Source organism: Ceratotherium simum, chromosome 29, assembly GCF_057802395.1.
Source record: "Ceratotherium simum simum isolate JZ-2026a chromosome 29, ASM5780239v1, whole genome shotgun sequence".
In the NCBI taxonomy this organism is placed as follows: Eukaryota; Metazoa; Chordata; class Mammalia; order Perissodactyla; family Rhinocerotidae; genus Ceratotherium; species Ceratotherium simum.
Genome location: NC_141928.1, coordinates 24,235,032 through 24,253,504, shown reverse-complemented (window position 1 = coordinate 24,253,504; position 18,473 = coordinate 24,235,032). Strand labels below are relative to the sequence as shown.

General features: G+C 45.0%; 1 protein-coding gene and 1 non-coding gene across 6 annotated transcripts in view; both read right to left on the bottom strand.

The window, feature by feature from the left end:
• Positions 1–3,524, bottom strand: part of ECPAS (Ecm29 proteasome adaptor and scaffold) — a 94,849-nt gene extending 91,325 nt beyond the window's left edge. For 2 of the 5 annotated variants that reach the window (XM_087419314.1, XM_087419316.1), the window contains exon 1: positions 3,223–3,524. Coding sequence is in view for 3 of the 5 variants with exons in the window: in XM_087419316.1 (XP_087275442.1) it covers positions 3,223–3,244 (22 nt within the window). In the remaining 2 variants the exon portion in view is untranslated. Of the gene's footprint in view, positions 1–2,625; positions 2,741–3,222 lie in introns of those variants that run through there. The other 3 variants (XM_087419318.1, XM_087419313.1, XM_087419315.1) reach the window with 3 other exon arrangements.
• A 7,374-nt stretch (positions 3,525–10,898) lies between these two features.
• LOC147913229 (small nucleolar RNA SNORA18) lies at positions 10,899–11,029 on the bottom strand. Its single transcript, XR_015549060.1, has one exon. It is a non-coding gene; the product is annotated as a small nucleolar RNA SNORA18 (small nucleolar RNA).
• Positions 11,030–18,473: the final 7,444 nt, after the last annotated feature.

Below are 18,473 nucleotides of genomic sequence, written 5' to 3'. Positions count from 1 at the left end.
AGAAAACAACAAGTGTTGGCGAGGATGTAGAAAAACTGGAACCCTTCTGTACTGCCAGTGGGAACATAAAACTGTACAGCCACTGTGGAAAACAGTATGGTGGTTCCTCAAAAAATTAAAAATAGAATTACCATATGATCCCACTTCTGGGTATGTAGCCAAAAGAATTGGAAGCAGCATCTCAAAGGGATATCTGGACACCTATGTTTGTAAGCAGCATTATTCTCAATAGCTAAAACCTACAAGCTCAATAGCTAAAATGTACAAGCAACTCAAGTGTCTGACAGATGAACGGATGAGAAAATGTGATATACGCATACAATGGAATATCACTCAGCCTTAAACAGGAAGAAAATCCTGTCACATGCTACAACATGGATGAACCTTGAGAACATTATGCTAAGTGAAATAAGCCAGTCACGGAAAGACAAATCTTGTATGATTCCACTTATATGAGATATCTAGAGTAGTCAAAATCATAGAGACAGAAAGTAGAATGGTGGTTGCCAGGGGCTGGGAAGAGGGGGGAATAGGGAGATAGCGTTTAATGGGTACAGAGTTTTGCAAGATGAAAAGTGTTCTGGAGATAGTGGTGATGGCTGCACAATATGAATGTACTTAATAGCACTAAACTGTACACTTCAAAATGGTTATGATGGATATGCGGAAGATAAACAAACACACACAGATACGGACAACAAATTGGTGGTTACCAGAGGGGGATGGGAGGAGGACAAAAGGGGAAAAGGGGCACATATATATATGGTGACAGATGAAAACCAAACTTTTCATGGTGAACACAATGTAGTCTATACAGAAGCCAAAATATAATGATGTACACCTGAAATTTACACAATGTTATAAACCAATGTGACTTCAATAAAACAAGTTTTTAAAAAATGGTTATGATGGGGCCAGCCCCGCGGCGTAGTGGTTAAGTGCGCGCGCTGGGCTGCTGCAGCCCGGGGTTCGCATCCTGGTCGCACACCAAGGCACTGCTTGTCAGGCCATGCTGTGGCAGCTTCCCATATAAAGTGGAGGAAGATGGGCACGGTTGTTAGCTCAGGGCCAGTCTTCCCCAGCAAAAAGAGGAGGATTGGCAATGGATGTTAGCTCAGGACTGATCTTCCTCTCACACACACACACACACACACACACACAAAAATGGTTCACACACACAAAAATAATGGTTATGATGGCAAATTTTATATTATGTGTATTTTACCACAATAACAAAAAATGGAAGAAAAAAGGCAGGGAACTGATCTCCCCAGAAGGCCTGGTGGTGCTCCAGCTTGGAACTGACAGACAAGCAACCAACTCCGTGGCTATCAGCCAGAGTCTCTCTCTCACCAGACCATGAGACCTTGTCTATCTACCCAGACTCTCCCTCCTGCCCAGGGTCACACCAATCGTGTACTGCAAACATTACTCCTGCTACTCCAGTTTTGTGTCAAAGCAGCAAGGAACTTAATCTCCCTAAACCTGCCTCCTCTTTAAAACAGGGATAATTCCTACCTACCTGCCTCACAAGGTTGTTATGAGGGCAAAAATGAGATCATGTGTATAAAAGCAGCTTTAAACTGCCAAGCACTAAAGAAACAGAAATTATTATGTTTATGACTACTTTCATACGGAAATTCAGAAGGGGCTGTAACAAGAGAAACTTCACAAAGCTTGTGACACCTCACCCATGCTTCATTCCATTTAAAACTCACATCATCTCTGAATAACATCTTTCTTGTTTTTGTCTTAGTGAAGGGCAGCACTGAGGAAGCACAAAACAAAAAAGGAAAACTCAACGTAAAGCATTTCATCTGACCACCCCAAACGCAATCACAGATTATCTTACGTGTCCTAGGAAAATTCAGTTTTTATGACCCCAGCGTGGGCCTGCGGCGCCCTAGAACTACACTTCCCACAAAGCATCGAGGCGCACCCGGGCGGCGGGCGGGGCGGCCTGGGATTCAGGGCGACCCCCGCTCTCCCCGGACGTGGATCGCCGTCCCCTGGAAAATCGCAACGTTTATGGTCGAGCGCGCCCTGGCTCTCCTCTCTGCAAGCGCTGTCACCCGTAGTTTCTCCTGCGGCCAACGCCGCGACCCTCTCTGCCCTCCCGCCCTTCCTGCTCCACCTGAGGGTCACCGCCTATTCTTGACCTTTCTGCTGATCTCTCGAGTGTCACAGAAAGGCACCATCTCCCCCTCCCCGAAAGCTCCAATTCTAGAACTCGCCCCGCAGTTGGGGCCGAGGGCCATGGAGGGGTCAGACGGGACGGGCGGACACAGCCCCCCACCATGGGGCTCCGGCCTGTCCGCCAGCCCGGGGGCCGCGGGCAGGGGGCTGGGCTCCCCCCACCGCCGGGACGGACCGCGGGGAGAGGTGGCTCCGCCCGGGTCTCCGGTTTCAATTTCGCAACGTGACGGTGCAAACCTGAGGCCTACAAACGCCGGCGGCGGCGGCGTCCGGCGCCCCGCCCGCCAGCCAGGCCCGGGCGCCCCAGCCCCCCGCGCGCCGCGTCCGCCGCCCGCCCGCCCCAGCCCCGCAGCCCGGCCCCGGCCGCCGCCCCCGGCCCCGCGCAGCGCCGGCTCCGGCTCGCGGCCGCGGGCTCGCGGTGCCACTTACTCAGCTCGTCCTGGGAGGCGGCGGCGGCGGCCGCAGCCATGTTGCGCCGGGCAGGGAGGGAGGGGCGGAGGGGGAGGGCGCGGGCCCGCGGGGGGGGGGGCCCGCGGCCCGCGGGGCGGCAGGGCCCGCCACCCGCCTCCGGTCGCTCGGCGCCCCCGAGGCCCGCCCGCCGCCGCCGCCCGCGTCCTCCCCGCTGCACGCGCCGCTCTCGCCGTCCCCGCGAGCTCGCGACCCGGGCGCTCCTGCAGCCTCGCGCCTCTGCGGGGCCGCCGCCGCCTGTCGGCCGAGTCCCGGTGCGCCCGGCCCGCGCGGCGGCTCTGCGGCTCCGCGCCGCGCTCGCCCAACTCACGCCGGTTTTATATTTAGAAAGAGCTGAGCCATCCTCCCAGCGGCCCCCCCGCCGGCCCCTCGCGCGCCCGCCCGCGCTCGCTCGCTCGCTCGCGGCTCGTCCTGCCCACCTGCCGCCGCCCGCCCCGCGAGCGCTCCCCGCGCGGACCCGGCACGCGGAGGCCTGCGCCGGCGGCCCGGCCTAGCAGCCCCGCCGCGCCGGCGCAGCCTGCAGCGGCCGCGGGGCGGGCGGACGGGCGGGCCTCTGACCTGAGTCCGAGCCGGTCTCCATGCCGGGGATGCTGCGCTCGGCGCCGCGAGGGGGGCGCCCCGAAGCCAGGCGTTCGGCGGGCTCGGCCCCGAGGAGCCGCGCGCCGCAGGCGGTGAGGGGCTGCACCGAGCTGGCCCGGGCTGCTCCGGCCGGGGGAGATCGTCGAGGCGGGGCCGAAGTTCTCCTTTTTTTAAAGCTCTGTAGCTGTCACGTTGGCTGGGCCCGACCTGAAGAAACACGCCTGTCCAAAGGAAGAGACGTGGACTCGGAAAAGTAGAGCTGGGTTCGGAGTCGGCGGGAGGAAGCCCCGCCCTGCGCCTCCCGCCGAACTTCTCGGCCCCGGCGCTGACTCAGTCCCGGCCGAGCCCCGGCGCCGCGGACGGCCCGGGACCCCCGGGCGCCTTTTCTCAAAGGCAGTGATCAAGTGCAGGTTTCTGATGCTCTTCGAGACTAGGACTGGGTGAAGGAAAATCACTAAGCCCTACGAAAAGTTAAATGAACCAAGATTTTTAAAGTTCAAATTCAAGTATATGTGCTTACATGAGCTATTTTTAAAATATTTTTTATTCTAATAGCTACGTTCTTTTTGGTAACCCGAGAGATTTATTTTCAATATACCGATTTTAACTTTATACCTTAAGTTTGTCCGTGAGGTCACGGACGTGAAAAACACTTGCAAAATGGAATGCAAATGAAGGGATTGCATAATTGCTGTACTTTAAGTGATCCTACTGTCATAACAAATTAGGTACAAGATCAGATAGATTCCCCCCCCCTTTTTTTTTTGTATAGGTGGAAGAAATCAAGATCCTAAATGGATTGAAATTGCATTTATTCCTAAAAGCAGAAATCTGTAAAGCCCTAATTAATGTCTTGAAAAATGAATATAGTGTGTCATTCCAGATAAGGTAAAGTACAAGGTACTTACAAAACATTATAGACGTTTGTTTCTTTTATTGCTTTTATTATAGAAATTAAACGTGATTTTCGTAAAAATTTCAAATGATTTGGAATATCATAAAATTAACAGTGGAAGGCCTTCCTCCCAGTCCCACTTCCCCACTACCCCGCTCTCCAGAGAAAACTACAGTCAACAGGTACAGTTGAGTGCATCCTCCAAGGCCTTGTCTCTGTGCAATGTAGACAGCCCCAAAAACAACTAGGATGGGGAGGGGGTGCATACCCATAATGAAGTTCTGTATCGGTGTGTATGTAATTCCATAAACATTCTTCCATATTAGTTCAAAAAGCTCTCCACCACCACCACTCTTTTTTTGTTAATGACTTAGTGCGTTAAGTTAACCAATCCTTTTTTTTTTTTGAGGAGATTTTGTCTCTATTGTTTGACGTTAACACAAAATCAATGCACAGTGAACCATTTGCAAAGAATACAATACAGAAGTGTATAAAGTAAAAGTTGTCCCCCACCTCTTTGCCCACGATCCCCTCGTGCTACTCCCTGGAAATAATCCGTATTAGGGTGTAGGTGGTGTAGTGGTTAAGTTTGCCTGGTCAGCTTAGCTGGCCTGGGCTTCCCCAGGGGAGGACTTACACACCACTCATCAAGCCTTGCTGTGGCAGCGTCCCACGTACAAAATAGAAGAAGGTTGCAGCAGGTGTTAGCTCAGGGATAATCTTCCTCACCAAAAAAATGAAAAGAAAAGAAAAGAAATAATTCCTGTTAACAGTTTGGTGCATACAACCTTTCATGACCATTTCTGTGAATATTATGTATAAAGTGGATGCACCAAGGACTGGTTTGAGGAAACTTTGACTTCCTGTAATGACAAATAGATCCTTTTAAAGCTACCCAAAACAAAATATAGAATCTAAGTTAAAAAGAAAAAGTTTGGGGCCGCCCCGTGGCGTAGCAGTTAAGTGTGCGCGCTCTGCTGCTGGCACCCCGGGTCCAGATCAGGTCCGGATCCAGATCCAGGGCTCGCACCGATGCACTGCTTGTCAGGCCATGCTGTGGTAGCGTCCCATACAAAGTGGAGGAAGATGGGCACAGATGTTAGCTCAGGGCTAGTCCTCCTCACCAAAAAAAAAAAAAAAAAAAAGTTTGTTAGGCAACTTTAACTTCCAGACAAGAACAGTTAGCAACTCATAAGTTCCTCCTATATAGAAATTCCAGGGCCTGCCCCACGGCTTAGCAGTTAAGTGCGCAGGCTCCGCTGCCCGTGGCCGGGGTTCGGATCCCGGGTGCACACCAATGCACCGCTTGTCCAGCCATGCTGAGGCCGTGTCCCACATACAGCAACTAGAAGGATGTGCAGCTATGACATACAACTATCTACTGGGGCTTTGGGGGAAAAAAATAAAAGAAATAAAATTAAAAAAAAAAAAAGAGTTTATTCTCTAAAAAAAATAAATAAATTCCACAGTCCACATGTGTGCAAATCACCTATATGTATGTACACACAGATTTTTGTTTGTTTTGACAAAAATGGAATCCTACTATGCATACTATTATGTAACTTGATCTTTTCACCAAACAATATACCACAGGTGTCCTTCCATACCAGTAATGATAATAATAGCTAATACTAATTGTTCGAAGGACTGTTTAAAGTGTTGTACATGGATGAATTCACTTAATCCTCACAACAATCTTATGAAGTATGTATTTTTATGACACAGGATAGTTGAGGAACATATCTAAAGTGCCACAAACTAGAAAGTGGTGGATGGGGATTTGAACTCAGGCAGTGTGGATCCAGGGTCTGCATTCTTAGCCACTATGATCTGTATATACAGAACTACCTCATTGTTTTAAATGGCTGCATGATAAGTACATGACAAAATTCATTTAATCATTCCTCTATTGATGAGCATTTAAATTGTCTACCATTTTTTACTATTGCAAACAATGCTACTGTAAGACATTCTTATATATATATGTTTATGTAGTCACATTTCTATATATAGACATGAAATTGGTAGGCAAAAAAAAGATGCCTTTAACATCTCATTATATATAGTAATTTATAGCAGCTTACAATGCTGCTTCTAATCACTACTCTTTAAAGCTCTAAGCTTTTATATAGTTGCTTCTCCCTTCAAACTACTTATAGTTTTCTTTTCCTACTAAATAGCTTCATATTCTTACTAGACACTGGTTTGAATAGTGGCCTGGAGATACTTCCTATCTAGAATTTACTTCAACTTTCAAAAACGGACAGGAAGGGGGGCCAGCCCCGTGGCTTAGCGGTTGAGTGCGCGCGCTCCGCTACTGGTGGCCCGGGTTCGGATCCTGGGCGTGCACCGACACACCGCTTCTCCCACCGTGCTGAGGCCGCGTCCCACATACAGCAACCAGAAGGATGTGCAACTATGACATACAACTATCTACTGGGGTTTTGGGGGGAAAAACGGAGGAGGATTGGCAATAGATGTTAGCTCAGAGCCGGTCTTCCTCAGCAAAAAGAGGAGGATTAGCACAGATGTTAGCTCAGGGCTGATCTTCCTAACAAAAAAAAAAAAACAAAACACTTGTAGTCAGACATGCTACATGGACTTGCCAGTTAAAAAGTATATTTAGAAAACAGACAGGAAGGAATTGGGGGAGGGGGTGACCAGGGGGCAGAGAAGAGGCTACTGAGAAGCCAAAATAAGATATCACATGGCCGGCCCTGTGGCTTGGTGGTTAAGTGCGCGTGCTGCGATGCTGGTGGCCCGGGTTCGGATCCCGGGTGCACATCGAGGCACCACTTCTCCGTTCATCCTGAGGCCGAGTCCCGCATACAGCAACTAGAAGGATGTGCAGCTACGACATACAACTATCCACTGGGGCTTTGGGGGGAAAAAATAAAATAAATAAAATTTATTAAAAAAAAAAAAAAAGATATCACAAAATCCAAGAACTAAAAACTTACATCTTCTACTCCTTAGAAGTCTGCTCGGGCCAGCCTAGTGGCATAGCGGTTAGGATTGCACACTCCTCTTCGGTGGCCAGGGGTTTGCAGGTTCGGATCCTGGGCACTGACCATCACACCGCTTGTCAAGCCACGCTGTGGAGGAGTCCCATATAAAGTAAAGGAAGGTGGGCACAGATGTTAGCCCAAGGCCAATCTTCCTCAGCAAAAAGAGGAGGATTGGCAACAGATGTTAGCGCAGGAGTAATCTTCCTCACAAAAATAATTAATTAATTAATTAAAAATTAAAAAATAGGCATTTAAAAAAAAAGTCCCCTCTCCCCCCTTGTAGGCCCTAGTCACAGTGAATGTGTGTGCAGTTCTAATAAGGTGAATAATCTTGTTTCCATAGTCAAAGCAGATTAGAAGCAGAATATCAAAGAGCACTCTTCTGGGCAGGTACATGGATGACAGAAGTGCTAATGGACACCTGAAAAAACAAGGGAAGAAGTGGGAAAACTATGAAAAGAAGCTATAGGAACTCAAAAGGAAAGCATTCTGGGGTTATTTATACAGACGGTCCTGACTTACAATGGTTTGACACAATTTTTTGACTTTACGATGGTGCGAAAGCAATATGCATTCAGTAGAAACCATACTTCGAATTTTGAATTTTGATCTTTTCCCAGGCTATCGATATTCGGTATGATACTCTCCTGATGCTGGGCAGCGGCAGTGAGCCACAGCTCCCAGGCAGCCACTCGATCATGAAAGTAAACGACCCATACACTGACAAGCATTCTGTACCCATACAACCATTCTGTTTTTCACCTTCAGTACAGTATTCAATCAATTACATGAGATATTCAACAGTTTATTATAAAATAGGCTTTGTGTTAGATGATTTTGCCCAACTGTAGGCTACTCTAAGTGTTCTGAGCACGTTGAAGGTAGGTTCGGGCCAGCCCAGTGGTGTAGCGGTCAAGTGCGCGTGCTCCACTGCGGGCCACCCAGATTCGGATCCCTGGCGCGCTCGGACGCACCGCTTGTCAGGCCATGCTGTGGCGGCGTCCCATATAAAGTGCAGGAAGATGGGCACAGATGTTAGCCCAGGGCCAGTCTTCCTCAGCATAAAGAGGAGGATTAGCATGGATGTTAGCTCAGGGCTGATCTTCCTCACAAAAAAAAAAAAAAAAAGGTAGGTTCGGCTAAGTTATGATGTTTGGTAGATTAGGTGCATGAAATGCATTTTCAACTTAGGATATTTTCAATTTACAATGGATTTATCAGGATGTAACTCCACCATAAGTCAAGGAAGATCTGTAAAGTATAAAAAGCACTACCCACCCCAGAGGCCCTGAAATCATTTCATTTGAATAACTGATGTTCATGATGCTAATCCTTACATCAAGAAATAGTAAAATTATGTCCAGCATATCAGCATCAAAAATTAAGGAAGAATGGGGGCCGGCCCGGTGGCATAGTGGTTAAGTTCACATGCTCTACTTTGGCAGCCCGGGGTTCGCAAGTTTGGATCCCGTTCATATAAAGTAAAGAAAGATAGGCACAGATGTTAACCCAGGGCCAGTCTTCCTCAGCAAAAAGAGGAGGATTGGCAACAGATGTCAGCTCAGGGCTAATCTTCCTCACCAAAAAAAAATTAAGGAAGTATGGAGTATATTTTACCAAGCTTTTCATCTAAAATGATTATAAGAGCAATTTTAGGTGCCTAAAAGGATTAATTATAAACTATCTAGAAAATCCAGCTGTCCCAAGTGATTCAGTTATCCATTCCTAAAGATCTCCAGGCAAGCCAAAATTCTATATGATTAAGTCTTATGCGGTATTCGCTTTGGTCGCCTAAAAAGTCAGGGACTGGATTCAATCTGTCAACAGAATCCGCACACTACTGATGTTCATCTCTGCTCTTTACAGTCAGTTATTGATTAAAGACCATATTTCACTGCACATAAAACCACATCATGACTCAGAACGTTCCACTTTCTAAAAATGATACTCAGAAACATCAGTCTCTAACCACCATATAGACTCCTTCTACTGTTTTACTCTCCAATTCCTGTGGATTTCGAGTGCATTTTAGATCCTCATCATCACTTTGAACATTTTGACCACTTTCTGATCTGTGTGTCCTCTCCTACACATTATTTGTTCCATTTTTAACCTAAACTCCAACGATGACAATGAATTCTTACTAGCACCTCCAAGTCTTTCTTTCCTCGGTTTCTATCTTACAGACAATGCCAATCAATTCCCAACTTTGGGCAAACCCTACCATTCACTTTATTTTTCCCTCCCAAATATCACTGGAGAAAGGCAGAAAGCTGACCTGGTCCAATAGTATAGTACACTTTGTATTTTATTTAATTAATTTATTTATTTTCACAAAAAGTACAAAGGATTTTTTTTATTATGTGTAACATAGCCAAAATTATTTAAAGTCAATAAATTTTTATTTAAGGAATTTCACATGTTGTGATTCCTTCTGTTACTGAACCAAAGTGGGTTCACCTCCTGGCAAGTTAAAATCAAACTCTCCAGGGGCCAGCCCCATGGCCTAGTGGTTAAGTTTGGTGCGTTCCACTTCAGTGGCCCAGGTTCACGGGTTCAGATCCAGGGTGCAGACCTACACCACTCATTGGTAGCCGTGCTGTGGTGGCGACCCACACACAAAAAATAGAGAGAGATTGGCACAGATGTTAGCTCAGGGTGAATCTTCCTCACGCGAAAAAAGAGGAAGATTGGCAAAAGATGTTAGCTCAGGGCGAATCTTCCTCAGGAAAAAAAAAAAAAAAAAAAAAAAAAAATCAGGGCCGGCCCCGTGGCTTAGCGGTTAAGTGCGTGCGCTTCGCTGCCGGCGGCCGGGGTTTGGATCCCGGTGCGCACCGAGGCACCACTCCTCCAGCCATGCTGAGGCCGCGTCCACATACAGCAACTAGAAGGATGTGCAGCTATGACAGACAACTATGTACTGGGGCTTTGGGGAAAAATAAATAAATAAAATCTTTAAAAAAAAAAAAAAAAAAAAAAAAAAAAAAAATCACACTCTCCACCAGAAGTAGTTGTCACACAAAGTAAAAAATATTTGCAGCAAATAGGAGGCCACGTGGAACCATTTCCAAAGTTGTGGCTGTCCCTGGACAAATGGAAGCAGGGGCCTTTTATTTCAGATGGGGAATGAATATTCAAAAGGGAGACGTGGGTATTCCCTTGCACAGGCTCAGTTGGCATCTCTCAGCACATCTGAGCAGGCGCTGCTCTTGCAGTGGGGCTCAGTCTGGTTCAGGATGGTTGGTGATTGCATCCTTAACATAAAGAACAAAAAAACAACAACAACAACAACAATTTGGAGAAACAGTTAAATGCTTCTGAAACCTCCCTTGAACTCCTCGGGGTAATTAGTCGGTGACACTTCCACTGCCAATCACCTTAGTTCCTCCAAAGTTCGAGTCACAATCTTCAAGATAGCCCTTTTAAAAAGAAATTTTGCTCAATCCATGGTTGTCATTTCAGTCCGTTCACAATTCTTTCCGTTGGACTTAAAGAATATGGGCATTCTTTAAAAATTCCCCACCTGTAATCTTTGGGATCCAGTTTCTTCAACCAATTTACTTTAGGGCCATGTTTAGGGTCAGAGTTCATGGATCTGCCTGGTTCTTAATTTCAGACACCCTCTAAACGTGAGTAAGTTCAAATCATATTCACTCCTAAGCAATCTCACCCTAGAATAGTACAAATCATTGGGATATGCCAATACCTAAGACAAAAAAATTTGACTATTATGTCTTTCATAGTTTTAGCAGCTCTGCCTTGTAGTTCTTTCCCACAGCTCTAACACATAGTTCTGTGAGTACAGGAAACCACATAATTACTCTATGAGGCATTTCCAACAATGTAGATCTACAGAAAAAGCCCCATCAGGATCAACCTCAACAGTACACCTTGCGTTTTAGAGGCTGTGGCAACCTTTCCTCTAGGGATGGCATTTGTCCCTATACCAGAAGATCTTATCTCCTCTGTTTCCTTTAGACAGTGATTTCAAAGTTTTTTGTTCATGTAGCCCCTGCAAATTTTGAAAAACAATGTAATCCATTCACACATTTTCAGGTTGGCATCTAAAATTTTCCCTCATGGGCCGGCCCTGTGGCTTGGTGGTTAAGTGCGCGCGCTGCGATGCTGGTGGCCCGGGTTCGGATCCCGGGTGCGCATTGAGGCACCACTTCTCCGTTCATCCTGAGGCCGAGTCCCACATACAGCAACTAGAAGGATGTGCAGCTACGACATACAACTATCCACTGGGGCTTTGGGGGGAAAAAATAAAATAAATAAAAAAAATAAATAAATAAAAAATAAAATAAAATAAAATTTTCCCTCATAACTTAAATAATTGAAAAGAAAGCAATTTTGACAATGAATTCTACTGTAAATATTAGCTTTTTATTTATTTATTTTTTTTGCTGAGGAAGATTAGCCCTGAGCTAACATCTGTGCCAGTCTTCCTCTATTTTGTACATGGGTTGCAACCACAGCATGGCTGATGAGCAGTGTAGGTCCGAGCCTGGGGTTCCAAACTTGTGAACCCAGGCTGCCAAAGTGGAGCTCAGGGAACTTTAACCACTCATTCACAGGGCTGGCCCATAGCATTTTAAAGATTTTATTTATTCAGTTTTTTCCCCCCAAAGCCCCAGTAGATAGTTGTATGTCATAGGTTCACATCCTTCTAGTTGCTGTACGTGGGACTCAGCCTCGCGTTGGACGGAGAAGTGGTGCCTCGGGGCGCTCCCGGGATCCGAACCCGGGCCGCCAGCATCAGAGCGCGCGCACTTAACCGCTAAGCCACGGAGCCGGCCCCCATAGCATTTTAAAATAAAGACCCTTCTCTCACTTTTTAAAAAATATGTATAGAATCCAAATAAGATTTTTCCTGAATAAGATATTGATTTGATGCCTACCATCATCTATTAACAACTACATGGACGGTGCCAGCCCAGTGGTGTATCGTTAAGTTTGTGCGCTCCGCTTCGCTGGCCACCTGGGGTTCGCAGGTTCGGATCCCTCTCTCGGACCGACATACTGCTTGTCAAGCCATGCTGTGGTGGCGTCCCATATAAAGTAGAGGAAGATGGGCATGGATTAGCCCAGAGCCAATCTTCCTCAGCGAAAAGAGGAGGATTGGCAACAGATGTTAGCTCAGGGCTAATCCTCCTCACACACACACACACAAAACCCTACACGGACAAGTTCTTTTTTTGTTTGTTTGTTTTTATAATTTTTATTTTTTATTTTTTTCCCCCAAAGCCCCAGCAGTTAGCCGTATGTCATAGTTGCACAGCCTTCCAGTTGCTGTATGTGGGACGTGGCCTCAGCATGGCCGGAGAAGCGGTGCGTTGGTGCATACCCGGGATCCGAACCTGGGCCGCCAGCAGCGGAGCGCGCGCACTCAACCACCAAGCCAGGGGGCCCGCCCAGACAAGTTCTTAATCATCAGAAATTTTACATAATTGCATTTTCTTCTTGAATTTATATTTCAATTTTACTTCCCCCACAATAATTTATACTAATGCAATACAGCTTTAACCTTGAAAGTCTTATTGTTCACTTTATCATCCTTTTCTTCAACAAAAATATGTATATAAATTAAAATATTACAAAATTTTTCGATGGTCATTTAAAAAAATACTTATAATTGAGTAATCCATTTATAGTACACAACTTATCAAAACAACATGAATATGTTACAAGTCTTTTTAAAGCTTTAAGTATCAGTGGTTAGCATATTTTTTGTTACAACTTTTTTTTTCCTGAGGAAGAGTAGCCCTGAGCTAACATCTGTTGCCAATCTTCCTCTTTTTTTTTTTTTGCTTGAAGAAGATTAGCCCTGAGCTAACATCTGTGCCAATCTTCCTCTACTTTATATGTGGGTCACTGCCACAGCATGGCTGTGTAGTGGTGTAGGTCTGCCTCCAGGAACCAAACCCACAAACCCAGGCTGCTGTAGTGGAACACACCAAACTTAACCACTACACCACGGGGCCTGCCCCTTTATGTTACAACTTTTGAGAGTTACTAGACATAAAAAGTAAAGTTTTGGGGCCGGCCCAGTGGTATAGTGGTTAAACTTGTGCACTCCACTTAGGCAGCCCGGGGTTTGCTGGTTTGGATCCTGGGCATGGACCTGTGGACTGTTCATCAAGCCATGCTGTGGTGGCATCCCACATACAAAATAGAGGAAGATTGGCACAGATGTTAGCTTAGGGACAATCTTCCTCACCAAAAAAAAAAAAAAAGTAAAGTTTTATTGGAAATGTATCTCTTAATGGAAAAGATAGGAGCTTTTTGCAAAAAAGATACCCAGTTGTTGTCATTCACTACTTCACTTCCTCATTACCTAATTTGGTATATCAAATTGTCCCTTTGATGGTAGATTTCCAGTTCTTCCTCTGCAGGTGGGCAAGTAACCATAGTTAGATTGGAGATGGCTGAGAGGTATGGTTTGCTTTTGCAAAGTGAGAGAAGGGCCATTGTGCAATAGGACACCTTGAATTTAGAGGCATTCTTAGGTACAGCAATTTGAAGAAAGAATGTATACCATCTAGAGATTGATTCTCTTAATACTATGCATGCCCAGGTATCCTAAGAAAATCTTCATCCACTCCCAGATGACCGTTGTTCCAGAACAGTGCATCTTCAGTGTTTTTTCTTCTTATCCTATTCTGTCCCTAGTCTCTCCTTAAAAAAATGACCTACCCAACGCTTCTCTTTCCATTCTTATATTCAAGCTGCACCTTTTTTCTTTCCTCAACCCACTGGACTTGCAAACTCTAGTGGACATTTTTTCATGCCAATCTTATTTTTTTTTTTAATTTTTATTTATTTTTTCCCCCAAAGCCCCAGTAGATAGTTGTATGTCATAGCTGCACATCCTTCTAGTTGCTGTATGTGGGACGTGGCCTCAGCATGGCCAGAGAAGCGGTGCGTTGGTGCACGCCCGGGATCCGAACCTGGGCCGCCAGCAGCGGAGCGCACGCACTTAACCACTAAGCCACGGAGCCGGCCCCCAATCTTATTTGAACTATCAACTCCATCCTCCCTTTCAAAACTCACCTCTGTTGGTTTTCCTTACACCACTTTCTTCTGATTCTTTTCTGCTTATCACTTACCTTCACTGCCTTATCTTTCTCTGCCACCCCTTTATAGTTAGCATTTATAAGCTCCAAACTTTGATTCAACCTTGGTCAAAATTAAAAGAAAGCATAGGTCAAAATGATAATAGATGAGATATAAATTCTTGGGGAATCTTGTTGATGTAAATTCTTGGGGAATCCAAAGTACTCTGTGGGCCTAACATTTCTCAACAACAGAAGAAAGAGATGATTAGAAAAAATTTATATTTGGGCCAGCCCTGGTGGCCTAGCGGTTAAGTTTGGTGTGCTCCACTTTGGTGGCCTGGGTTTGGTTCCCAGGCATTGACCCACACCACTCGTCTGTCAGTGGCCATGCTGTGGCAGCAGCCCACATACAAAATAGAGGAAGATTGGCAACAGATGTTAGCTTAGGGTGAATCTTCCTCAGCAAAAAAAAAAAAAAAGAAAAGAAAGAAAGAAAAAGAAAAAATTTACATTCTAATGACTGGAGGAGCACAATGAATAAGAGATTAACTCTTAAGGGGCAAAGGTTATGTAAGTGAGCATAAGTGAGGTCGTCTTGTTACTCTAAATGGCCCCAGCCCCTCCTCCGTGTGACTACTCGCAGCTCTGCACGTACTCCAAAAAATTCACATGCTCTCTTGATTTATGGCCTCCACTTACATATGTACTCCCCAATAGCTTGATAAATTAAAAACTTTGTTCTATGAGTTTCTCTCCAGGAACAGGCTGACCACAGGTGGGAAACACACCTACAAGGTATCCATCACAGCTGACAGAAGAATGGAACAATGTGATGCCTGGAGCCCGTCATGCCTGGAGACCAACATCCCTGGACTCCCCACTGCCCATTTTCCCTATATAACTACCTCAAGATTTTGTAATCTTTGAAGATGAGTCTTTGAGACACTAGTCACCTGTCTTCCAATTTGCCAGGTAATCTAATTAAACTTCATTTCTCAGTCTCCGACTCACTGTGATTAATTGGCTCAGATCACAGCAAGCAGAGCAAGCCCATTGCTCGGTATCAGTCATGTTTTAATTACAAATCTATGCATGCTCTATTTCTCGTTATTATAATTATAGCATCTTTAATAAGGAACAAAAGGCTGCTTTCCTTCTTTCTTTCTTTTTTTTTTTTTTTGGTGAGGAAGATTCACCCTAAGCCCTGAACTAACATCTGTTGCCAACTCTCTTCTTTTTGCTGAGGAGGATTGGCCCTGGGCTAACAGTCATGCCTATCTTCCTCCACTTTATATGTGGGAGCTTGGTTCACTTGTCCTCCTTGTGGTGGGGAGTTGGGATTATAAAGAGAAGAAGGGTGATGGAAAAGTTGAACAATAAGACAAATAATAGCAACCACATCCCACTAGTCTAAATAGCAAATATTCTTTCTCCTTAAAACAGCCCTAGTCTGTCACTTCCTCTCCATAGCTTGCCTGAGTCAACTTTCTTTAAGGCATCTTTCGGTAAGAAGAAGTCCTCGGTTTTTAATTCTTTGCATTCTGGCGTCTGGCCTCTTCACTTTACCCTGATAAAGATCACCACCATTACTCTCAAAGTTTACCAGTGATTTCTCATGTTATTTATGTATATATATATATATATATAATTTTTTTAATTGAGATATAATTGACATATAACATTGTATTAGTTTTAGATGTACAACATAATGATTTGATAAATGTATATATTAAGAAATGATTACCGCAATAAGTTTAGTTAACATCCATCACCACACATAGTTACAAATTTTTTTTCTTGTGATGAGAATTTTTAAGATCTACTCTCTTAGTGATACCAGCTCAACACAAGGTTGACATAAGGGAAGCCATATTGTAGAAAAGAAACCCTATTGTAACTTTCAATGACCTCTGATTAACTAACCCAGACATGCTCTGTGGATTTTATGGCCCCTCCCAGCTGCTATAAGTTGATAACCTTGTTCTTTTGAGTTCCTTAGGAATGTGATGACCCACAGGCAAGTCTATGCTGATAGCCATCAACAATGACAATTGAAACATCAGGGTAGAGGGCGTTGCTCTGGTGTCTGATGCCTGTCCAGTAAAACAAAAGATTATCAGGAACTAAGATTAGATGTCTACCTCCACACTGAGGTCAGGTGGATGCCCCCACCCTGAGACCAGATGCCTCCCCCACCTGGAGACCAACCCCTATATAACTGGCCTGTAGTCTTTGTTCTGTAAGATGGTTCTTTTGGGCGTTAGTTGGCCATCTTACCCCTTGCTAGCAAGCTGTAATAATATGCCCTTTCTCTGCCACCACCTTGCCTCTTGACAAGTGGCTTTTGTCTCGTGGAGAGCAGATCGTGCCCTTTGTGCGGTAACATGAGCAATGTTCAAATATACCATACAGTATTGTTAACTACGGTCTCCATGCTGTACATTACATCCCTAGGACTTTATTATCTTATGAGTGGAAGTTTGTACCTTTTGACCCCCTTCACCCATTTCATCCCCCCCACCCCCTCATATTATATTTAGTGGTATTTCAAGACAGCTTAGCCTTGCTGACATCTCTTAAACATCAAACATTTCTTGCAACTCCATCATCTCTTGTCAGTCTTGACTCCTTTTTCTTCTTTCTTTTTTGTGAGGAAGATCAGCCCTGAGCTAACATCCGTGCTAATCCTCCTCTTTTTGCTGAGAAAGACCAGCTCTGAGCTAACATCTATTGCCAATCCTCCTCCTTTTTTGTCCCCAAAGCCCCAGTAGATAGTTGTATGTCATAGCTGCAGATCCTTCTAGTTGCTGTATATGGGACACAGCCTCAGCATGGCCGGAGAAGCAGTGCATTGGTGCGCGCCCAGGATCCGAACCCGGGCCTCCAGTAGCGGAGCGCGCGCACTTAACCATTAAGCCACGGGGCCCGCCCGCTTCTATCTTTCTAAAGTCTACCTGTTCCCATCATCATCTCCCCTTCCTACTCCCTGTGCACCTTACTGGCAAACTTTTTCTGTAAAGGGCCAGCTAGTAAACAGTTGAGGCTTTGTGGGCCATACAGTTTCTGTCATAACTACTCAACTCTGCCATTATAACATGAGAGCAGCCATAAACACTACATAAACAAAGGAGCATGGCTGTGTTCCAATACAACTTTACTTGCAAAACCAGTGGGCCGGATTTGGACTAAGGGCCATAGCTTGCTGATCTCTCATTTAGGAGTTTCCTGAGAAAGGAAGACTGGGAGGTAAATGTTGGGGACTTGTATCTCTGAAAATGTCTCTGATCTACACTGAAACAATCAGGTTGGCTGGGATAGAATTCTAAGTTGGAAATAACTTTCCCTCATAATTTTGAAGGTACTGCTCAATTTTTTCTGCCTTCCACAATGCCTCACTCCTTTTATCTCAGCTAGATCCACTAGCCTTCAGAGGTAGTGCTTCACCTTAGGCTTTTATTCAGGCTCACAGAACTATTTTGCTTCATTAGTAACATTTTAAAAATTTCTAAAAAAGAAAATCCATTTGAAGAAATTGACCATTATGTTTTCCAATGTCCTTTCTCAAGGAAAAACTTTCCTTAGAATTTGGTACCAGGAAAAAGTTTGAATCTCAGGGAAACTTCTATGCTGTCTTTCGGAGACGATAGGAATTGAGTAATCTATTGTGATTCGTTTTTGTCTTGACTGTTGGTGTCCAATTATATTATACTCTCCTACCATATTCAATTCATTTGTATACTCAGATGTTTAATAAATGTGAATAAATGTGACGAAAAGAACAAAAGGAAGGCAAGTATTTTGGCAGCTATTGCAATATTCCAGATGAAAAGTAATAGAGACGGTGAGTTGAATTTCAAATTCAAAAGACAATTAATTCAAAGACAGATAGGATGTAGGGATTCAGGGACAGAGAGATCAATCCTGAGGTTTCTAGTTTAGAGAAGGGACAGAGTAGACAATGTCACTAACCAAGGTAAAGAAATAGGTTTGGAGGCAGAGAAAAGCTAAGATGAGGGGCCGGCCCTGTGGCTTAGCGGTTAAGTGTGCGCGCTCCGCTGCTGGCGGCCGGGGTTCGGATCCCGGGTGCGCACCGACGCACCGCTTCTCTGGCCATGCTGAGGCTGCGTCCCACATACAGCAACTAGAAGGATGTGCAGCTATGACATACAACTATCTACTGGGGCTTTGGGGGAAAAAATAAATAAATAAAATTAAAAAAAAAAAGCTAAGATGAGTTTTGAATATGTTGAGCTGTCTAAACAAACGTTA